Source organism: Lepisosteus oculatus, chromosome 6, assembly GCF_040954835.1.
Source record: "Lepisosteus oculatus isolate fLepOcu1 chromosome 6, fLepOcu1.hap2, whole genome shotgun sequence".
NCBI classification, from domain to species: Eukaryota; Metazoa; Chordata; class Actinopteri; order Semionotiformes; family Lepisosteidae; genus Lepisosteus; species Lepisosteus oculatus.
The window spans coordinates 10,424,537-10,447,846 of NC_090701.1; the positions used below are offsets into that span (position 1 = coordinate 10,424,537).

The 23,310-nt window shown below is 40.7% G+C and overlaps 2 protein-coding genes across 7 annotated transcripts in view; both read right to left on the bottom strand.

Moving 5' to 3' along the window:
* Positions 1-3,676: 3,676 nt before the first annotated feature.
* znf622 (zinc finger protein 622) lies at positions 3,677-13,867 on the bottom strand. Of its 5 annotated transcripts, none has more exons than XM_069190953.1 (7): positions 13,849-13,867; positions 10,280-10,915; positions 9,529-9,807; positions 8,518-8,680; positions 6,927-7,042; positions 5,145-5,288; positions 3,677-4,242 (listed from the first exon to the last, which is right to left on the bottom strand). In XM_069190953.1, the coding sequence occupies exons 1-7, from the start codon at positions 13,850-13,852 to the stop codon at positions 4,109-4,111; spliced, it is 1,476 nt and encodes a 491-aa protein (XP_069047054.1). In that variant the 5' UTR covers positions 13,853-13,867; the 3' UTR covers positions 3,677-4,108. The 5 variants fall into 5 exon arrangements, with proteins under 5 accessions (XP_069047054.1, XP_015210192.2, XP_015210190.2 ...); XM_015354706.2 differs by lacking the exon at positions 13,849-13,867 and adding an exon at positions 13,522-13,715 and having other exon boundaries at positions 10,280-10,858; XM_015354704.2 differs by lacking the exon at positions 13,849-13,867 and adding an exon at positions 13,522-13,714.
* A 607-nt stretch (positions 13,868-14,474) lies between these two features.
* Positions 14,475-23,310, bottom strand: part of retreg1 (reticulophagy regulator 1) — a 32,246-nt gene continuing 23,410 nt past the window's right edge. Inside the window, exons 9-10 of one of the 2 annotated variants that reach the window (XR_011189853.1) lie at positions 22,527-23,028; positions 14,475-16,649 (exon numbers count right to left, since the gene is read on the bottom strand). Coding sequence is in view for 1 of the 2 variants with exons in the window: in XM_006634523.3 (XP_006634586.2) it covers positions 22,583-23,028 (446 nt within the window). In the remaining variant the exon portion in view is untranslated. Of the gene's footprint in view, positions 16,650-17,281; positions 23,029-23,310 lie in introns of those variants that run through there. The other variant, XM_006634523.3, reaches the window with a different exon arrangement.

The window sequence follows — 23,310 nt, forward strand, 5'->3', positions numbered from 1 at the left end:
CAAAATCAAACTCTAGCAACACTAACTTCTGCCAAAATCCAGCTTTGCCCTTTTTTCAGAACTCAGGCAACTTCAGGTGAGATGAAGTACCACTTGTACACTGTAATCATATTTTGTTCCACATTTCAGCATATGAGATGGTTCTATTTATTGAAAATTATGGAATGGGTTCACGTTTTTCTAAAAAAAACAAATTCCTGCCATTCAAAATTAGCATCACGACTAACTGAAGGAGAAAGGGTTAAAAACTCTGCTGACTTTAGGAACAGAAAACAATGGCAATACAGTCAGTGGAGCAGCTACCATAGTACAATACAGTAACAGCGCACTAAAGAAGGCCTGTACATGATGATCTCTAATACAACTGATTTTAAAATGACATGGTAAAACAGTGACAACCTGATTTACCTGATTACATGACAAGGTTCTAAACCAGTATCATGGATTGGCTTATTAAAAGCCCAATTTATTTCTATATAGCTCAGGGTGAAATTCGTCTTCAGTCTTGGTCTGCTGGTTATATTTAGGCTAGTAGATTCTCCCTCTAAAAAGCCACAAAGTGCTGTTCGAGTAAGAGAGGAAGCTAAAGAGGCCTTACTGTACATCACAAGGAAGTGTACTACTTACAGCAGGGTAACGTTAATGTGCACTAATGCAGGAAAGTAAATTATGACTTGTGTCAACGCATTACCTGCAAGAGCAATCAATACCAGCCTGTAGTCTGTACAACAGCAGACTTTGATTCTGAAATTGAAATAAAGAATCTTTGGCCATTTATTGCCATGTCAAATGATGCATTACGTAAGCTTACTAGTATACATGTGTACTGTATAGACAGAAATGACCTGAATCTGGCACAGTCACAATGTTCTGTTGATATAGACTGCTCTGTACCTACCTACAGTGCATAAGGATCAAATTAAAAAGCCATAAACAGATTTGAGTAAAAAAATCTAAATGTAGGACAGAATCTTGTTTCCCCTGAAGCATTTATCACAAGGTTACCAGACAGCTCTAGTTATTGTCAAGGCCCTTTTTTCTTTTAGCAATGCAGTCCAGGTATGAGGATATGGTTAAATACATGTCCACTGTGGTTATACAACAGGTGGTGCTAGATATTTGCAGCCAATATAGGAATCAATAGGATAGATCGCTAGCCCCTCACAGCTTCTTGTAAATGAAAGATTAAAGTAAAAAAACACCATTAGCATCAGCTTTGTAGATCAGTAAACTGAAGGTGAAAAGCTTCCGGTCACGATGACTAATTTACTTCAGCGCTTTATAGGTTTGTTTGACTAGGACTCAGTGTTATGTGGGAGGGGTTACTTTGGTGAAATGGGTCCTTAGCAAGAAAGATAAACACAAAAGAAAAGCATTCACAAAGCAGTGAACACAACTTGAATAAAACCCCTGGGAATACAGGATGGGTCTCACTGGCACCGAAAAATGTTGTCAATTCAGGTTGTCAGAGATTTAACTTCAAGCAGGAATTGGATTTTTTTTTTTTTATAGTGGCCAGGGGTTTGAGGTGAGTAACCCCAAATGCAATTTAAAAGCCCAACAAGGGGTATTCCACCAGATATTTCTTTTTATTCTTTCTTTTAAGGTTTTTTATGGGAAAAGGAACGCTAACTTTGTATGGGCTTCCTTAGCCAGAAAGTCAATTAACACATTGCCCTTTTAGCTACCAGACGTCTGCATCCCTTCCCCAGCTATGTCTTCCAGTGAAGTCAGACTGTGTTTTTAGACTAGCCGTGGCAGAGTGCCTAACCGATATTTAGAAATACATTGATCTGTTAAGGAAGTGGAAATCCTGCCAAAGACAAAAAGGCCATAACCAAATGGACTGAGTCATTTGTTATCCTTCTGCTCTGTGGCAGCTCCACAGTAATGCATCCGTCATTCAATCACCCCCTTAAAGCTGCAGCACACCATTTCCCCAGCTAAATTAATTGTTGGGCAGGCGTAGAACAGTAGAGGGGTGTCAGTCAGTGTCTGAGTTTCGGTTTATGCTTTTTTGTCTTCACCTTGAAAAGGGACAGTGCTTCAGTAGCAGCATCTTGATGCTTCTTGAAGGTGAAAGGTTAACATCAAAGCCTAGCATTTAATAAGGGATGGATATGAAGAACAGAGCACAGCGAGTAACATACAGACATACAGCCTACGCTTATTAAAGTCTCCCAAAGCAGTGAAGATAAAGATTCTCACCCACGAGGATTGGGGAGGGACAATTCATTGTAAGGGTAATAGTTTTTTTAGAAAACAAATTTGTCAGTCCCTCTAGACTTCCTCCTCTAGGTCTCCCTACGTGGCTGAAACAAAAACATTTTTCAGGACTTTTGTTAACCTGACAAAACCTTAAACATACCAAAAGCAGAGTCTTATATGCCTTAAGCACTTGAGCAATGGGAAAGATGAGCTGATGTACATTCTGCATTTAAAGATACAACACTGCAATACGATCAGAGCGAGCACGGCATCCTTTCACCTTGGAGTAGGAGTAGTTTCTTCACATAGTTTGTGCATTAGAAAAATCATACAGCCTGCATCTGACATGACTCGCAGACAACACTAATTGACACAGTGCCATTTCTAAGCACAAACAGCCTAGTAAAAAGGCCAATATGAATAAATATCTGACCACAGAATTGTTAAGGCAGATGACCTAAAAAAGCATACTGCTCAGTTGAGTGGATCGGACAGCCTTGAATTAGCCCAGCAGCATGTTTTTAAGTCAATATGCACAAGGCCAGGACTGGCCAGAGAGGGGCGTGCTCTGCCAGGGAAAAATACACAGTAAATGCTTCCACTTATTGATTCCTTGTCCCATTATGTACAGCTGGATTTAAAAAGGTCAGGTGGAGAGGCTAGTGACAGTCTATCCCCAGGATAGAGACAGGGAATCTTCGCTGCTAAAGGGACACCAGAAAAACACCTGGCACATTACCTGTGCTGCCTGCTGCAACACATTTGCACTGGAATTGCAAAAAGCAGAACACAATTTTCAAGGAATTAGTACTAATAGTATTGCCATGCACTTATGTTGTTGATCCAAAAACAGAAATTAAGCACATTTTGTTGATTGAAATTAAAGTAAAGCCTTTATAATTACCATTTCACTTAATGATGCATTGTTGATCCAAAATCAGAAATTCACTAGGGAAAGTCTTCCCATGAGTAAAGCATAAAAGTAAGCAATTACAGTTACAATTTACTTGAGTGAGGGATTATCATTTTTAAATTAATAAGAAGTTGGGGAAACTAAGTTTATTCACTATATTTTCTTACAATATTTTTTCACCAGAATTGTGACATTCATGCTAATGTATTTTGCTTAAATGAAAAATACTCAAAAGTTACATTATGAAGAAGAAGTTAGTCAGTTAAGGAATAACGTTTCAAATAAGTTGGAAGAATTTGATTTTAAGAACCAATGTATTGCATAGTAACTACATACTATATTATGTACATACTGCTGCTTTTTTAAAATTATTTGCCCCACAACATCTTGATAACATGAAAAAGCAATCCATTAGATACGCAACATGAAAATGAAATGGTTTACATTTTAAAAATTAATTTTCCCCAACACTATATGATAGAAACACTGCAAACATGGGGAATACCCTGCTATACCCCAAATTCAGCTGCTGGAAAAACTGCATCACTATACAAGTTCTTGCAATGTGTATATTTTTATTTGGTGATTAGGTTTCTCTACAGTAAATATGGTCTGTTTAAATATATGTAAAATATTTAAATTACATTTTTTTTCCTCAATCTGTTCATTCCAAGTGCTCTCCCAACAACAAATTTACAAACCACTGACTGTTGTAGCAGCTTTCAAAGATTTCATTGTAATGTATTCCTACAAGAATTTAGAAAAGAGCTCTGATAACTAAAACATTCTGACACAATTCTGATTATACTGGAAAATATAGTATATAGTATTTATACTTATATGGTTTATACAACCTCTGCAGCATGATGGCAGGGATTATGGTCCGTATTTCTGGGAATCGTCTTTTAAAGAGGTGTGGATGAGATCATCCTAAGTAACATTTGCAGCGCTAATGAACACGGAAGAGATTCGGAGCAAGGTGCTTGATCAGAACATGACTTGTGCGCGGAAGTGCATCTGTTTGGTAGTGTTGCTGTTCACTCCCATCTTCAGCATCCACTTGGACTTCATTCTCTGAACATACTGCATGTCTCTCTGCGTGTGTGCTGCAGAGGTGTTGGCTAAATGGCAGGGGAAAAAAAAAACAGAGACAAATGTCTGGCTTTGGAACGTTTAGTTCTTCAGATGTCAATGTTATTTATAGCAGGACTGAATTCAAGATGTAGCTGGCAGTTATTGCACAGCATTTCCATTTTCTTTTTTAAAGCTTAAAAACATCAGTTAACATTCATCTTGCCTTTTGCTCCCTCGATATTTTCCCTGAGTAAAAACAAACTGCAGTGGAAAGAGCAGCAATAGGGAACTTAACTCCGTAAGTTAAAGAAAAAAATGCTGGGTATATTCCCTACCACTCCACACAGGCAGAGGCGGTCAATTTTAGAACAGGCTACAAACTACAAATGTTTTGATCAGTTTTCTTCTTAACCTTGGAGTTCTTCCTATGTTTCACAGACCTCCAGAGGCAACCTCCCCTTAAACATTCTGTAATAACCTTTTATGTATAGACAGTAGAAGACTGGTTTAGGGGTTAAACTGAAGTTAAAATTAAAAAGGCTTATGGATTCTCATCTTGCTAAAAAATGTAAAGCTGGATGCCCAACTAGTGCTTTTAGTGTGTAGTGCTATGAACACACCAGTAGGATTCTACTTAGATTTCACATCCACTTACTTCATGTTAGTGAAACTGTTACCAAATGGCAGAGCTCTTCATTTTTATAAATGAGAGATCAGAATAATTCCTTCATCTTTAAAATAAGGGAACACCGTTTAGATTAAGAATATTTCTCCATCCCGCAAATTAACCTTTCCTTCAACCATATGGCCACAAATGATGCATTTCTAAAAACAGACTGCAACATTTTCCACATTTATAACTTCTGCTGACAAAAGGACCACAATGAAGGACGTCTTCGGAGAAGGAAAAGTGCCACGACGCCATTGCAGCAGCTCCTGTGATCCTCACCTGAGTCGCTTCCCCATCCGAGGGCTCTGTACTGTCGCAACACCCTGCCCAGCGCCCTGCTGTTACTGGCAATGGCCACAGTCCTCGGAGCTCCAAACCTTTGCTTGTAATACCTCATGAGAGATCTGTGTCCAATTCTGGCCCCTGTTACAAACACAACCCTGTGAGACACCAGTTCAGCACACAAAGACTGGAAGGATCATCCTGTCAAAAAGGATACTCTGCTCTTCTATTTGGGACAAAGCAAAAAGAAATTCAAGTGCACCAAGACTACTATACATTAACCACTATTCTCCACAGGCATGACTGGATAACAAGTGTTGACTATCCCTGTAATGTAACCTTCACGTTTTTAGCTTGGAAAACCAAGGTAGCAGAAGAATCAGCCAGCTTCCCACGGATTTAATGAGTTTTATACCTTTCTACATGAATAATGCGCCTGAATCCAAACAATGAAGGTATACTAACAGACTCCTTATGTCATTTTTTATTGCTTATTGTTTGTATTCTATGAGCTGAAAAGTCATCCTTAATTGCTTCTTTAAAGCTTCATTAATTAGACTTCAGCGTAACCTTCAGAAACCCTCCACATTCTCAGTACTGTTGGCTGAGAATCAGACTTAATTTAACCTCCTTGTTGAGCAGCGCACACAGCATAAAACTGATCTGGGTTCCAAGTTACTTATCGAGCCCATCTAGCTTTCAAGTCCTGTCTTTGATTCATTCACCCACTGACTAGCAGAAAGCCACTTAATTCCTGTTAATGATTATAAGGCGCAATTAGGGTATAAGGGTGCATTAGGGTAATTACTTTTAATTTTATTGTGTGGTAAACAAAATGTTCTCATAGTACAGAGATCCCTTATCCCCTCCCTTGATACCAGCTTAACTCTGAAAAAGCAAAAACATTTATTAAGATTGTCATAAAATAATTGGAAGTTACCAATCTGCACTGTAACACACTTACAGTTGTTTAATAAGATGTCTCTTTTGCATCATCGGAAACACCCTACATCCCAAAAGCAATCTCTAAGTGTCACATTTGGCGCTACCAAAGTCTACATAAGGACAATGTAAATTATGTGAAAGTAGACTGAAACCAAAACATACTACACTTATCGTGAGACATTAAAAATGTAACAAAATCATATTGAAACTAATAGCATATATTGCATTTGTAATGCATCACGGTACAGTAACAAAGCTAAACTGGACTGCCACACAATAATCCAGTTCTACACAGCTTATCCAGTACAAACATTAACCTGTTTCTTTCTGGATCATCTCTATGTTTTGTAGCAATACACAAGATTCTGTACCATAGCTTTCCCAGCACCGTCAAAATATTAAATATAAAACATTATGCAGTTATGATAGTGACAAAGCAACATACAAATTAACTGTAAAACATGTACACCATTTCCTCATATGTCACTGCAATTGTAATCAAAACAATGATATGGTTTCATTAGACGCTAGTCTTTTTTGGAAAACAACTTATACTGTATATACGAAATTTAACACAGTACAGCTTTTGAAAACATGGGAATTGATTAGTTATACAATGAATACAAAACTTACAAACTATTAGCTAGGCTACAAAGTTCATACTCTGCACCGTTTTCATATCTAGAAGAAGAAAGAGTAGTAAAAAAAACAACTTCAGTCATCTGCAGAAATGAAGTGAGTAGGTTCTCATTGGTATTCTAGCACTTAGACTGTATATATTAATGGTGTCACACTTGATGGACACATAACAGAAGATGTTCCCAGTAAGCTTACCTGATGGAAGAGTCAGTTCCATCGTTTCATCATCGTATTCCATATTTTTATGACCAGGAATCTCATCAGCCTCCATTTCAACATCGTCTCCTTTCTTGTGGTCAGGGTAGCTGCTCCTGTTCAACCCCAAATCAAAAGTAGTTTCACAAAAGCTGCTGTACTAATCTGTCAACTTCCAGCCCACCCAGGTGAAAAGTTAAAAGGTTAAAAGAGACCCTGGAATTTAATGTCTTTCAGCTTGGCTAAGAAATGCAAACGTGTAGCAGTTCCAAACACCAACTAAAAGACAGCAGACCAGTGATGGCACCATCCATTTAAGATTTAAACAACTAGTTTACCGCACCAGGCTTACATTAACCAGCTGAGATTTTATATTTAAAGCTTTGTGTAAACCATAAAAAACGTTTTTAGTTTTATTACCAACGGATCACTGAACTGCCTAACCTTTGCATTCCAGTTCACTTTCAATCAAAATGGGTGCTTTGAAAAAGATTTAAATTGGTTCTATTAAGCAAAAAATTAATTGTGAACAGAAATTAGAAGCTAATGTACAACAGAGAGGAGAAGATTATATTGCGCTTAACAGGAGCAGTCTACATACGAGTATAAAAACCAACAAAAGCCGCTTTTAGATATAAGGCAACAGAAATACGATTTTTCCAGAAAGAGTGAAATGAAACAGGCTGCTTCTATAAGTGGAATCTCCCTCTAATTCATCTTTACTGAGCTGCTTTGATTATGCTGCAATCACTACTATTTATATTCTTGCAATACTTCATTATCGGGAAATAATTACATCGTTATGCTAACAGTGTTTCCAGAAAATGGGATATGGCTGCCAGCACAATGCATTTTCCAGACACTGGCCGAATGTTCCATCATCGGCATGTGAAGCCATGAACATTGTGAAGTGAGAGGCCCTTCAATCAGTTCAGCAGATCTGAAACTCCACCAGATAACAAAAACCAAGGCCAGAGAGAGTTCTGCACACCATCCAGCACTAACAACTAACAACACGACCTCGTTTGTGCTCATAATTAGAGCTGTAGCCTGATACGACAGAAACGGAGCTCTTTTTTTTTTTAGACAGATGACAAAATTGCCCACCACTACAGGGTCTTCGTGGAACCAGATGAACCTGGGCATTCAGTCACCCATGCACCTGATTAATCAACTGGCACATTTCACCTAACTTACTGGTCTCCGGAAAAGCTGACTACAGTTCTAAACAAGAGTCGCCGTTGATCCATTTATGTTTAGCATTTTCCCAGCTGGGACTGCATGATGCAAAGGCATTTACAGACTTCAATTTACAACACTTATAAGCTGTTGTTCCATCTCCAAGGTTCTGTTTTACTGGGATAGTCTACAGGTTGCCAGGAATATGCCATGTTTCCATGAGATATCATTTAATATTGGTCCACTTGGCCTCCTTAACTAAAACAGTTTTACCTGCTTGGGAACCAGGTGGGTTCTCAACATACCAGGACAAAATAACAAATCAGCCCATTTGGAGTTCTAGTGTTAAAAGGATGAGTATGGATCGCTCCAATAGGTTTCAGAAAGCCTAGAAGAGCTCAGCACACGGTACCTGAAATCGTAGAAATCGGCAAACTCCAGAGCTGCGTCCCCATCGGTGAAGAGTTTGCAGTGGCTCTTGTCCATCATGTGAGCCTGGACTGCTTCTGTCGAGTAGAAGGACCTGCCCTTCTCATTACACCAAAGGCAGACATTTCCTACTCCGACTTTTTCCCCTGCAAAACGAAACACAAGCCGAGTTGGGAAGAAACAGGATCGCTACGCTCATTTGACAAAAAAAACACTGTCAAGTTAACATAACTGAACGGAACGGATGTGCAATTATTCAGACATCGTGGCACTGAAGAGGCAGAAAAAACATTCGGTAATTAAAAAGCAGGCTGTTTCTGGGCACATAGCATGGAGACCGTGCTAATGTGGGCAGTCACAAGGGAAGAGGGACCAATTTTTTGGGAAAAAACTCTTCAAGAAGACAATATTAATTAAAATATTGTAAAAGTGGAAAGGGCAAACACATGTTTCCTTCATTATTGTGTTGTCTTAGTAGAGATTCAAATGTTATTTTGTTACATCTCGGCACGCACAAGGGAAAAATAAAGGAGGACAAAAGAACTCCTCTGTTATTCCCACCCATTGTTTCATATTTTACAGCACATTTTGACACTGCTTTGAGAATCCTAGTCACAGTAGGATAGTAACATGGACCCTGGCTAAATCTCACATGTCTGGGTCTGTGTTTAAAACAGCAGTTTTTTTAAATAACAGAGAGAAAAAAGGGCTACTTCTAAATACTCCTTAATATGCCATGTATTTTGTTAAATATTCTAACTTTAACCAAAAAGATAAGGTGGATCAAAATGAATGGCCAGCCTACAGACATACGATACTGAATATATATTGTCTGAACCTGAAAAAGATTCTACAGTCAAAACCTGCCAAACCCAAACACCTGATTCAAATTTAAAATACAAAAAAATCATCAGGAAGCTTACAGCTGGGGCACCTTTGTCTTTTCAGATGCACAAAATCGGGAGCTATCCAAGTAAAGACGCCCAGTACTCACCCAGATACCTAATCAGACCCTTCAGGTCCACCAGGTACTCTACATCGGGGAGGAAGAAGCTGTGGGCTGTGGTCATGTGAGCCAGGTTTTTCAGGAGAGAGCGGGAGTGATGGGCGCAGAAGAGACAGTCTGTAAGAGGAATGACTCCCACGGGCGGCTCTTTGGACGTCGCAGCCCCAGCCCCCTGAGACTCCTCTTCGCACTCCTCCTCCGCCTCCTCCTCCTCATCCATGTCGTCATTGTCGTCGTCGTCGTCGTCGTCCAGGTCCTCCCACTCCACTGCATTTCAAACACCGGAGTTAACAAGACGGGCTGTGAACCTGAGCAGAGGCACAGCGCTTTGCAACCTCGCTGCAGGGGACTGACTCATCTTCCTTTCCATATTGAACATCCTGGACTCTTCTTCGCTGGCTGTCACTCTATTTTCATGACACTGTTTCTCACACGCTGTTAACGACATGGCTTCCCTGTGGGTCTGCCCTCTGGCAGCTTCCCAAATCGACTAATCTATTTGTAACGCTTATGTCCGAAGGCTGGCGCTGACCCTACCAAACTGTATTTATATTTTAGTTGCTCTGGATAGCAGGGGCTGGCTAATGAGTGACTGCAAATAAGAGACCATACGGACTGAAATGTTGGAAATGGCCAGGAGAGGCCAAGATCCATTCATGACAGGGAGGAACCTGAACAACTTACTCCGACTCACATTAGACATCACACTCTCGAGTCATCGGCTAGCTTGACAAATTACCTTCCTCTCCAGCGGCCTCCTCCTCCTCCTCCTTCAACTTCCGGGCCTGCTCTTCGAACCACTGCTGCCTTGGGGCCTTGTCCGGCCGCGGCCTGGACTCCTGCCGGTCCTGGGCCGCCAGCCGGCCGGCCTGGCCTTTCGCCGGCCCCCTGTGCTGGGCGCGGAGGACCTGCTGGATGGCCTGGTTCCTGGCGTTGTGGTCCAGGTCGGCCCCCCGCAGGCCCTTCTCCAGGTTCTTCTCGTTCATCCTCTCCACCTCCCGCTGGGCGGCCAGCGCCGCCTTCCTCTCGGCCTCCTGGTGCCTGTGGGACTGCAGGTGGTTCTGGTGGGCGTTGGCGGAGGAGAACTTCTTGCCGCAGGTGGAGCACTGGGCCCCCTCCCCCTGCGCCCGCTCCTCGTCGGCCGCCGCGGCGCGCTGCGCCAGCACCCTCTCCTGGAAGTTCTCCGCCGTGACGGGCGGCATGTCGGCCACCTTCCTCTTCAGGTTGTACCGGTGCCAGTCGGTCTTGTAGTGGGCGCGCTGGACCTCCCCGTCGGCAAACACCACCCGGCAGCTGATACACGTGTACGAGGACATGCCTGCAGGGCAAGAGCTCCCGTTTATTCTGCTTGTCGCTCCTGCAGCTTCCCACCCACCTGATCAATCGACAAGGGGGAGATTAAGTTGCCAGCACAGCATCGTGGACATGAAAGACCATGGAAACACTACCCAGACGTGACAATCACTCCCAAGACGGACGCATGACGGAGGACACTGACATGACTGATCAGACTACGCGGTGGATTATTCTTAAAACAAGAAGCTCAAGAGGAAAGCAAATTCAGAATGCCTTGCGAGTTATTCACTGCATGGATGCCTGCGGGTAAAAAGGATCTCCTTAACCTCTCTGTGGTGCACCAATCAGAGACAAAAAGTGACCACTGAAGAGGCTTTTTGGATCTGGAATCACTGTGTGGACAGGGTGCCACACATATGCCCACTCTGAGTGCGTCCGTCCTCAGGATCTGCTTCCATACTTTATCCTCCACTGAGTCCAGGTGTGTTCCAACAGTGGGGCTTGTCCACTTAATAGGCCTGTCCAGTCAGACAGTCTTTCTTCATGTTACCCCCTCAACACAGAAATGCATAAAACACCACACTACCCACCCCACTCTGATCTAGCACAGCCAGCATGTTACCACAAACATTACAAGAAATCTGTGTTCTTATGCAGATGTACACCAAGGAACTTCAAGGACTCCACAATCTCTGCATCAGTATCCTGGATGTTAAAGGAAACACTAGGGGGGTCTTTTCGTTCTGAACTTTTGCAGATGTTAAGTTGTAAACAACTGTCCTTACTCCAAAGTCACATTTTATCACCGGTAATGAGCCACATTTATCTTCGGTAATGATGTCAACTATTGAAGAACTTACTATAGCAGCCATATCACCCTGCAACTCACAACTGGCAGCCCACTGAAGCTCAGCAGGTGTGAGCCTGGCCAGTACCTGGATGGGAGACCTCCTGGGAAAAACTAAGGTTGCTGCTGGGGCCAGCAGGGGGCGCTCACCCTGCGGTCTGTGTGGGTCCTAATGCCCCAGTATAGTGACGGGGACACTATACTGTAAACAGGCGCCATCCTTCGGACGAGACGTAAAACCGAGGCCCTGACTCTCTGTGGTCATTAAAAAATCCCAGGGTGTTTCTCGAAAAGAGTAGGGGTGTAACCCCGGCATACTGCCATACAAATTTCCCATTGGCCCTTACCAATCATGGCCTCCTAATAATCCCCCTCTATGAATTGGCTACATTACTCTACTCTCCTCCCCACTGATAGCTGGTGTGTGGGGAGCGTTCTGGCGCACTATGGCTGCCGTCGCATCATCCAGGTGGGGCTGCACATTGGTGGTGGTGGAGGGTAGTCCCCATTACCTGTAAAGCACTTTGAGTGGAGTGTCCAGAAAAGCGCTATATAAGTGTAAGCAATTATTATTATAGCAGATATTAATGTTAACAAAAGTTTTCATCAAATGTTATATGAAAAATGAGGTGGGAGAACTACATTGTGTGCAAACTAGATTTGCAAGGAAGGATTCAGTGCACAAAAACTCCCACACGAACATCTACTTTCCTACAGCTACTCTTCGTCATTAAGTGCAGGAAGTCTTCATAGGAAATATTCAATCTGCATAATTCATGCGACAAAAATGAACCAACGAAGCTGCAGATGATGTGTTCTATCTAGTCATACGCAACTACATGACCCTGTAAAGGTTGAGATCTCTCTTTCGAAAAAAATTCCAAGCAGCAATATGATAAGCAGGGAATGATGATAATAATATGGAGCAAGTATATTTCAGAGCTGTACAGTCAGAAACCAGAAAGGTGCGCAGTGTTACTCCGAAGGAATGAGAGAGTTTCAGAGCAGCGGAACACTATGGGATAGATACGGAATCGTTAGGAGTGGGAGGCAATGTTAAAAAAAAATTTCTTGAAACACAGAAAATATTCAGACCTAGAGCAAGCAAACCAAAGCTAGGAAACACTGGCCTAAATGGTTTAACAAAACTGTTAAACTGATTTAAAAAAAACAGGATTCAGGTAAAGAACAGGAGTATGAAGCGTCTTTCTAGCCTTACAAAGAGAAGGTTATGACCGGACATAATTCAAGTATTCAACATACTCAAGGGCACTGACCAATTAATCCTTGTGAAACGTGAACCACAAAACTACCTGGAAGTACACATAAAACCTAAACAGGGAGGCAAGTCTTTAAGCAACGAGTAATTGGAATATAACAAGCTACACAACCACGTTTTTTAAAACAAACATCTGTTGTTACTTAAATTAGGCTGACACCGTCAGATCAACCAGCTACTAAAAATCAAACCAACACAGTAATTACTGTACATGGCCTCTTCACGTTTGCGGCAGACCTCCTTCGCTTTCTAACGAAGTGATTTAACATTATCAACTCGAACGTAAGTTACAGCTTTATAAGACTTCAGGTCAATTTATTTAAAACGTTTTCTATCCTACCGTCTCAAGGAAATGCCCAGCAGCAAAACACGTTGTTTCTTTCAAACGCTAGTGGCTACAATTTGTTTAAAATCCCTCGATTCTTTTCTCTTGCGAAATGAAAACAGTACACTTAAAAAAACGCAGTGTGCGCTTTAAGATGGCTCCCATAATGAAATGTGGGTTAACTCGTTGTTTTTCTTATCATTGTACTTTCGAAGATAAACGAGAGTTACTTACCAAAATTAAATCTCCTCAAGCACCGATCAAATAATTTCACATATATTCAATGATTGTCTCCAAAACACGTTTCACAATTGTTTTCCTGATAACCCTTGAACTTTCAGCCACAGAACCAACAAGAATCAAAGAGAGGACAGATGAAGTGTCTTCTAAAGGGAACACTGCCGCCTACTGGATCACATTGCCTCGGCTTTGTTGTCAAATTCAAATTCAAAGAGCTTTATTGGCACAACCGATGAATTTACAGTGTTGCCAAAGTAGATACACAACCTTTCCAGACATTTACAATGCAAACATTAAATCACTTATATCACATATATTTACACATTATAGTGAGACAGGCTCACTGCCTGTTCCTCAGGCTGTGACAGGAGATCTCGTTCTGGCCTGCCAGGTCTGTTGACCCCTGTCCTCCCCCAGTAGGATTGGGAGCTGTTCTGATTCTGGCAGGTGTGAGAATTCTGGGATTAGATTTGTTATTTTAGTGAAGAATGTTTGTCTAATCCCAGCGTATTTCATACAGTGAAGCAGAAAGAGAACCTCTGTCTCTTCCTCTCCCTTCTGGAAAAGAGCGCACAGCTCGTCCTCTCTGTGCAGCCAGGTCTGTCTGTGTCGCCCAATTTCTACGGCCACAGTATAGTCACTGAGCCTATACGTCATCAGGGTCTGTCTCTTACCTTTGTCCAATACTCAGCTAGAGTATTGTATTGTCATCTTAGGGTCCTGTAGTATTCAGGTTTGTGCTGTGTTTGTATCCCCCAATGGGTAAGGTAGTTTTGTTTGGTTTGTGCTGTGATTTGGTTGATTTTGATTTGTGTTTTCTTGTTGATGTTGTGCTGCCCTGACGTTGTTGGTTCAGTGATCTTCAGGAACAGCTGGCTGAGGGGTCTCTTTTCTGGGCTCAGCAGGGCCTTCTTATTAATAACTATAAATGACACATCACACAAAACGTCAGACAAAAGATGTATTTCTGTCTCTGTGCACGTGGCAGTTGACTATTGGTACACTTCAGTAATAAGTGCAAATTGTCCATCAATCCATGTGTATCAATGTCATAAGTATTTGTAACCCAGTTCCAGTGCTGCTCTCTAGTGGTTTGAAATGATTTGACTACCAGCAGATCCGCAATTTTACTGTCTTGGTACTGTTGACACAGACGCCAGTATATGTTTAAAACACATAACTCCATTCTCCAAAGATTCATGTATTTTTTTATTTAGTGAACTTAGAACAACAAATATCATGTTTCAGGTATGTCTTCAAGTACAAATGTTATTAAATTTGCTTATTTTGCTTTACTCTTTGGCAAAAGCTTATTTTTGATCCCAATAAACCCCTCTAAGAACTGAAAAATTATTTTAAAAGTGTCATCAAACCCATTGTTAAACTAATGAATTAAATAATATAAGGGTGCACTTGGGATTAGAATATTAACATTGCAGAACAACTGTTGTGAGGTATGTATATTATTCTGTATAATTACAGACATTTGTCAAGGAAAAGGCTGCAGGTAGGTTGATGTTTGTAGCATTTGGCTACTTACATTATTTCTTCCCATTGATCTCCAAAATGATTGATGGGAAGCAGAGCAGAACACATTGACAGATTTCTCCAGCTCATTTCTTTACAATTAACTGTGAGAAGACAAAAGGAAGTTTTGGTGGGAATGTTTAACAAGAACCTGTTGAAAAGCTGAGTGGAAGCAATAGTGGAGAACAATGCAAAGCAAAGACATAGACACACAAAATAGGACACAATTTAAGTGAGAAAAAAGATAACAGGAAAAAGTCCATGAATCAAATGGTCTCTCTGCCAATAAAAGGATCAGTCGGTGTATAAATAGGGCACAGTGTCTGCGGATTGGGTGCCTGGCATTTGTGTAAGCTATGAGAATGCATTTGGAAAAGCTGAGCTCCTGTTTGTTTCCATTCAGAGTCCTTAAAAAAATAACATTTTAAAATGCCAGTGTTTATAATTAGAAACTGCATTAAGTAACCTGATCATGAAGAGATTCCAGTCTACTGGAATACCACAACAGCTCACAAGATACTGGGGTGAACTATTGGTATATAACTTTCAGAAAAAAAATTACTTGACAGGAAAGAAAAAAATATTTAACAGATATACATAAAAAAACCCAAACATATATGAAGAAAGCTTGCTGCGTCAATGGGTGTTGAGAAACATCTCTCTATATACGGTACACACCAAACGAGAAGTAGGAGAATGTTTTACATTGGTAACTGGATAGAGCAGGTTAGCATACAAATATAATACTCTATGCACAATGGCTATGTCTATTGTTCACAATATGGGGATGATGTGACATGTTAAAATAATGTACCCGTATGGATATATACATTACTGTTACATCCTGGATGTCTTATTGAATAATTAGACCTGTTCTGTATTTTCTTAAATCTCTGTATTTTTTTCAAAGGGTTTAGATGAATTTTTGCCCATTGCAAATCATTGTTTTAGATTTTAGGCTGGTATTCAAAGGATACAGACGTTTCCACCGTTATCTGACAGACTGGGGAAAATATGAACAAGAACAGGCTTCCCCAGAAAATAAGCAAACTGCGATAAAATCTGTTCCTACAATAGATTACAAAGCGTCTGTAAGTCATTATCATAACTTGTGAATTTCACCTGTAGCTTTCATAGATTGATTGATTGGTCTGTAAGCGATTTGAAAGATGAAATCACTTTTTATTTATTTGTAGGTGCAGTATCACTAAAATCTATAAACTCAGTGAAAAAGCAAAAGCAGCATTGTGAACAAATGTCTTTAGTTTTCTGTGGTCGAGAAGTAAAGGTCTGAAATTTGATTATCGGAGGTGCTCACACACTTGTAGTAGTGCCCATTATCTTTTTTAAATTTACACAGAAACTCAGTTTAGAGCAATTCTCACAGATGTACCCAATCACAGTATGCAGGTTCACTGGAACCACATCTCCCCAGCAATGCAGTCAAGTGATCCCCTCCCCCTGCCGAGGACAGAAATGCCAGAAAGTAAGGGGATATTCTGCACTTAGGTGAAAGAGAAGGAGTTACCCTGCTTAGATCCCATATGGCTGAGCTCGATGACAGAAGCTGCCCACATACCTTGTGTGTCGTAGCCCTGCCGAGAGAGAAAGGAAGACGGGCTGAAGGAGATGATCCAGCCAAGTTTTCACAACACATCCCACCCAAACTGTTGCCCTCACTAGCCACCACCAGCCCTTTGAAATCATGAGGGTACACAGGGTTTCCCTTCACGGAAACAGGGCATTAGGGTGGTTGGAAAGCACCGGTAGAGTGAGGCTGTGAGTCTGGGAGTTCCCACTTGGGGTGACGATCCAAGGGCTATCTTCGGCTCAGGTGAGGGGGCCTTGTCAAAAAAACTCGGTGTTGATGAGTGCGCTTTAAACAAGGTTTCACAGGGAGAGTTGGTGATAAGGTTTAGGGAGTAGATTGCATTTAATAAATAAAGAGGCAGGGACGTCTCTGGAGTCTTTGCCAGTAAGACCAAAACTCGACACTAAAGCCTTCAGCACAATGAAGCCAACGCCATCTGTCCTGGCTCTGTCACAGATGTAACAAATCATATCTCATTGATTTTTTCCACTACCAGACGAGACTTATATCATTCAAAATTGTAAGTCTTTACTCCTGGTAAGTTTTTATCTAACTTTTAATTCCAGCCCAGTGTGAGCAGCAAAATATTAGACCAAATATAAAGTACACACAAAAATCATTTTAAAAAGCACAGAAAAAGGTTAAAAATATCAATTCTTTAATAATTTTTTTCAGTCACTTTACATAGACCTACATTGTTATTTAATGACAATAACAGTAACTTGCACTGCAATGCAAGATACACTTTCTTAATGTTCAACAAGACAAATTCAGTAAATTTCTGACCATACGGCAAACACCTACTAATGAAGAAGACGTCCAATAAGTTACAAGGTAAATAATATTTCTACATAGCTGGATGGAAACAAAATCAAAAGAATGTCTATGAACAAAGATATGTTTGATTTAAATCTGTGACAAGGCAGATTTATTACACCAGGTATAGATAAAGGGCTGTCAACTTTTTTGTGGGGGGGAGAAACCACTATGGAGAATAAGCTTAAATGCTATTCTGAGTGAAATTCTCCACTGAAAGCCCAAGAGTACTCTGACAAAGAAATAATGGTACCGATTCGTCTACAAACCTAAATGCCTTCAGTGACCTTGCCTGTAAAAAATACATTTCCTGGCTTGAAAAGTAATTTCATTTGTGAATTCACAGATTTCCACAGAAAAAAAATGGTTGCTTCAATTCTATGCTATGTTATCTTTTTTTTTAAGATAAACGTTAAACATTCCAGAAGTGTATAAAACAAAAACAGTACAGCTTTACTAAAACCTTATTTAAAGTGCTTTAAGAGTGAAAAGTCACCCTATAAAATAAGAATTGATTGTGAATAAATGTAAATTTACAACATTAGGAAAAAAATATGAGATAATCATTCATGAATAATATTTTCAAATTACGATTTCTTACAGGCTTTCAGAAGTAGAAAGTGCTTTGGTGCTGTTTTCACTCCTCAGCAGCATCAGCACAGTGAACATTCAAATTATTTTTACATTTATATGTCTGTTCTGCCACAAACTGTACCTGAAGGTTATTTGTTGAAATTGTTTATTTCAAATTTAGATTTCCATAATCAAATTTGAGTTCTTCCTGCAGAGTATACAAAATGCAAAGGAAAAGTAATATCGTGGAACAGTAAGTACTGTAGTTTTCAAACATTCAGTACATCAAAGTACTTTTTATTAAGATAGGTAGTTTTTCCAACTGAATCATTGCTGCCCTTCAGTAGTATTCTGACTCTGTACAGTAGGTGAAAGAGGGGTCAGAAAGAGGGTTCCATTTTTGTGAACATGCTAAGTTAAGGTTATGTGTGCTGTGAGAGGGACTTTTCAGCTTGCAAGCACAATGTTGATTATCACCCAGTTCTGTTTTTAAAATCCTCCTAGGTTTTTAAGGTAGGACAAATGACAGTTGTTTTATGCAGCTACTTACGCCAAACATCTGGGATTGAGTAAATCAACTACTGGGAAAGAAAATGTGCGTCTTTGGTAGAGTAGCAGACAATTTTTTTCAGTTCAGGAAATGATCTTAAGGAACGGTGACCTGGACGTACTATTTGGGCAAGGCAATCCAAAAACATAAAATTAATGGTATTTCAGCCAAGGTTACTGGGAAGGAAAATGTGGATTTATACACTACTGAACAGTTGATTGGTAAGAGTAGAGGATTGCTCCTCTGTTGAACATTTGTTGTGAACTCTACTAAACAAATCAAATATACAGTATTTTCACCATCGGCCTAACCATATAACCAACACTTCAATACACCTCCTGGAGTTTATTTTTAACTGAGAATTTTTTTGTATTTAGGTAAACCCAAGTGAGACAATATTTAAATTATTCTTTCACTTGCTGTTAAAATTAGCTTTTAGATTTTCCCCTAACATGGAGTGATTGAGGGATGATTTATATAGAGACTGTATCTAATCAAATTCCCAGTGAAAGTAGGATCATTCCAGTGTTGAGCCCTACATTATTGTCCAGTCACAATAATAATAATAGTAATAATAATAATTGCTTTCACTTATTGTATATAGCACTTTTCTGGACACTCCACTCAAAGCGTTTTACAGGTAATGGGGACCCACCTCCACCACCACCAGTGTGCAGCCCCACCTGGATGATGCGACGGCAGCCATAGTGAGCCAGTACTCTCACCACACACCAGCTATCAGTGGGGAGGAGAGAAGAGTAATGAAGCCAATTCATAGAGGGGGATTATTAGGAGGCCATGATTGGTGAAGGCTAATGGGAAATTTGGCCAGGATGCCAGGGTAACATCCCTACAAACATAAAAAACATTAAAACTCACCATTTAACTATTTCACTATTTGTTTACAAACATACTGTAGTAAACAAATGTTCAACTCCCTGTTAAATTTTACTTTGGGCTTCAAACCACCAACATATTGTTTGCCACTTTCATTTGTGCCCTATAGACACAAGTCTGATTATTCAATCGATGATTTTAATGCCCCAAGTTCAAAGAAAAATAATAGAACTAATATAAAAGAATAAAAAGTTGTTTCTAGGAGTCACGATTTACAGTACAGATATCACTTTTGAGCTTGAGGAACTTCAGATTAACAGATCCCCCAGTGGCAACAATGACAACACTGAGTAAGGATAGACAGGCTGGGCATAATAATGTTTTGGATTTACCAGATGAAGAAGAGCTACAGCTTTCTGCATCTGGATAGGGCAGCTGTCGTTGACTTTGATAAAAATCTTGGACCTTTGTGGAAAGATCTTGGATCTCAGCGTTTCCTCACATCTGAAGGTGTTTTATCCTGCAATTCAGTATCACTCCAGAGGATCTCAGCTGATGTGTTGCCACCCTGCCAGAGCAACATTCTTTACTTCCAATTCCATCACAGTCCAGCTCCATGGATAGAAAGGATTAACCTTCCTAGCATTACTGTCCCACTCAAAACTGTCAGAAATTCATTTTATGCCATATCTGGATTCAATAACATTAGAGAGATTAACTGTACGTGCACTGCACTCAGAATGCCCGCCTCCACACCATGAGAATATATAAATATATAATATATACATCGGAGGGGGGTTCTATTCTCCAAACATGCAGATGATTTGTGATGCATCACATAGTGTCTGGAACACAGCTCATGTGCAGGACTCCCTGGCTCCTGCCATGGGTTTAATACATGGCACTATCTGCTGTGTTCATTCACTTTAGGGGATCCAATATTCTAACTGGCATATTAGTAGGTCACTACTGAAATAATACCCAATAAACCAAATACGTTTAGCCGAAAAGTTGTGAGAAAAAATGTCTTGCTTACTGTTTATTTATCAATGAAACTTGCACCCTTATTTTTATCAGCAACCCGAGGAACACGAGGAATACTGCTATAAATTGGCATTAAATGTTACTTTATCTAACTGTTAAGTATGCCATTATCATTTGACCTGTGGATACACTGTGGCCATTCCTGTAGAATATTTTTTAAACTACAAATAAAAGTATAGGAGTATGCAATTAAATATTGGTATTGGAAAATAATTTATGAACATGATTAAGAGATAAGATCCCTTTATTGGCCATATACAATTTATTGTATTAGGAATTTGTCTTTTCGCACACCCCAACTTGCTCACCATGAGACACACAGACAGGGAGAGAGAAGCTTGGGGTCACAGCGCAGGGTCAGCCATTTATATGGTGCCCCTGGAGCAGCTGGGGTTAAGGGCCTTGCTCAGGGGCCCAACGGCGTAGGATTCCTCTGCGGGCCAAGGGATTTGAACTGGCAACCTTCCAGCCACAGGCGCAGATCCTTAGCCACTGAGCCACCGCTCTGCCCAAACACAAGAGATCAATGCTCCTGCATATCTTCTGCCTTAGACTAGTAAACGATTGTAAGTTAACCCAGATAAGACTCCCTGATTGGCAAATAAAGAATGTATTAATAACAGCAACAATAAGAATGAATTGTGTATGTTGGTATGCAGGTTGCTATGGATTTGAAATTTTCCTTAAACATATTGGTAAGTAAGCTCCACAGATTGAAGGCCCATACTGTATTAATATAATAAGTATTCCATGGCTATGTCTGATAATGCTGACATTTTTAACACATCAGTCTCACCTAGCTGCGTGCAAGAGAAAAATCCATACAGATCAAAGAAATGTACTGAATGTTGTTCCCTGGTCACACAATTTGTATTACCTTAGATGGTGACAAGAGAGATGTGGTCAAATGTACAGTAAGTGATTTTCAATAGTTAAGCATTTGTTCCCTACTATATGATTTGCACCACCCTCAATCACTTAGTTTGCAAATATTATTGAACTGTATTGATTACTGAATTCCGTTTAATATTCAAAACATTCTAGACAACTGAGAGAATGTTCACTTGCTGTATTTGTCCTGCATTGCATTTGTTTTTCATGGTGTTGGTGATTGTCCTGTACAGTCCAGAGATTTTCCAATCAAATGCTCGTGGTTGTAAACCAGTATTAAAAACAGGATGTTGACAACCACTGAAGACAAAATACATACATGTTAAAGAAGGCTAAAATGTTTTTATCATTGCTGTTGTACGGTGCATAAGAAAGTGACTTTTTTGGTTGATTACTATCAACTGCTAATGAACAAACGAATGAAGAAAAAGGAGAAAGTCTCTTTTGGATAGGCTGATGTTCCTCTGTGAAAGGCGATGGGCGGGCCTAAATTGCAAAGGTTTTAGAATTTTTATATTTATGATACAGCAAAAAGCAGAATTGATTAAATGTCTCCCTGCATGTTTGGGAGAAGATGCAAAAGCCTGAGATACACAAAAGGCTACAAAAGTCATCTTTTGAATTACTGTTTTTTTTCTTTTTCCATTGTTCGGTTCTTAACTGTAATCTATGTTCACAAGGGAATCAGTAGAAATTTCTAGATGCAGAGTGCGCGCTCAAGTGTAGCTTGTATTTGATTGTCAACTTATAAAATAAAAGGCTCCATTTCCTCATAAGTTGTGGCCGTTGATCTCAAGAAGCGTGCAAGGAATTTAAAAACAGACCACTGTCAGAGAGGTGACACCTTGATTTGTTGTCCCTGAACTCACGTTTGGCAGCATACAGGAAGTACTCAAAAACACTCTTCGAGAGTAAAAGCCCTGACAATGTTTCAGTGCGTGCTACTGAAAGGCATAAGCTGACAGATGTAATACGTTGGGTGAATGAAAACGGATGTAAAAAGTGTGTTCTCTGAGAAACCGACAGACACGCATTTCATTCCCCCTCCCCCAGTTGATTAAAAAGATTTTCCATGTTCCCCATTTCTAAACATCGATTACTAGCAGGACAGTTTAGTTTAACCTAGTTTAGCCCCGTAGGAAAGGAATACAAGACGTCTCGCTCAGGTACCTCTCACAGTTACCCTGGCAGTTCTTCTCCTAGCGCCCCTCGCAGGGCGGGTGATGTTAATGCCGCCCCAGCAAGTTAGAGAGGAAGCCCGAGGGTTTGCTACTCTTCTGCTCGGCCTCCTGGGCTTCCTGCGCCAGCCCCAGCTCGCTCTGCAGCTGCTCCAGCTCCGACTGGTCCAGCAGCTCAAAGTCCTCGCCGTCCTCGCTGTCCGTCTCCCCACCGAAGTCCAGCGCCGGAGGGGCAGCGCTCCAGGACGGGGCGCCCAGCTGCTCCCGAACGGCTGCCGTGACCGCCGCGGCGATGACGTCCCCCGCCATTCTGTTGACCAGGTCGAGCGCTCGCTCGCCGGCGGAAGGCCTGTCTCCCTCGGTCTGGCCAAACGAGGGCGTGGGAAGGCCAATGCTCAGATCCTCGTCGTCTCCATTGGTGCCGTTGTCTACGGACGGGAATTCAGAGAGCCCGCCAGCGAATGCCTCTTCATGGTCACTGGGACGGTCCAAGTCTGCAGTCAAGATGCACCATGAGCAACTGGAATCATTTGAAGGCACCTTGCCTACGAACTGAAGGCTAACTGGATAGCCCTTGGCTATGCAAGCTTTCATGCACTTACCATCAAGTGATTTCAGAGTGAAAATCCACTCTTTAAAATAATGATTGTCATTAAATTTGAATTATTTGAAATTTGAATATGAGCTCATCTTTCTTCCATTTTCAATACCTCACTGATTTAGAACGGGCTTTCAGAGAAGCATGTAAATTTAGAACGGGCTTTCAGAGAAGCACG

What these genes read in the sequence shown, in the direction of transcription:
- znf622 (XM_069190953.1), bottom strand. An exon ending in GGGTCTGATTAGGTATCTGG is followed by an intron (nt 8,681 to 9,528) that starts GTGAGTACTGGG and finishes TTCGTTTTGCAG; the next exon opens with GGGAAAAAGTCGGAGTAGGA. An exon ending in CGGATGGGGAAGCGACTCAG is followed by an intron (nt 4,243 to 5,144) that starts GTGAGGATCACA and finishes CCTGCCATTTAG; the next exon opens with CCAACACCTCTGCAGCACAC.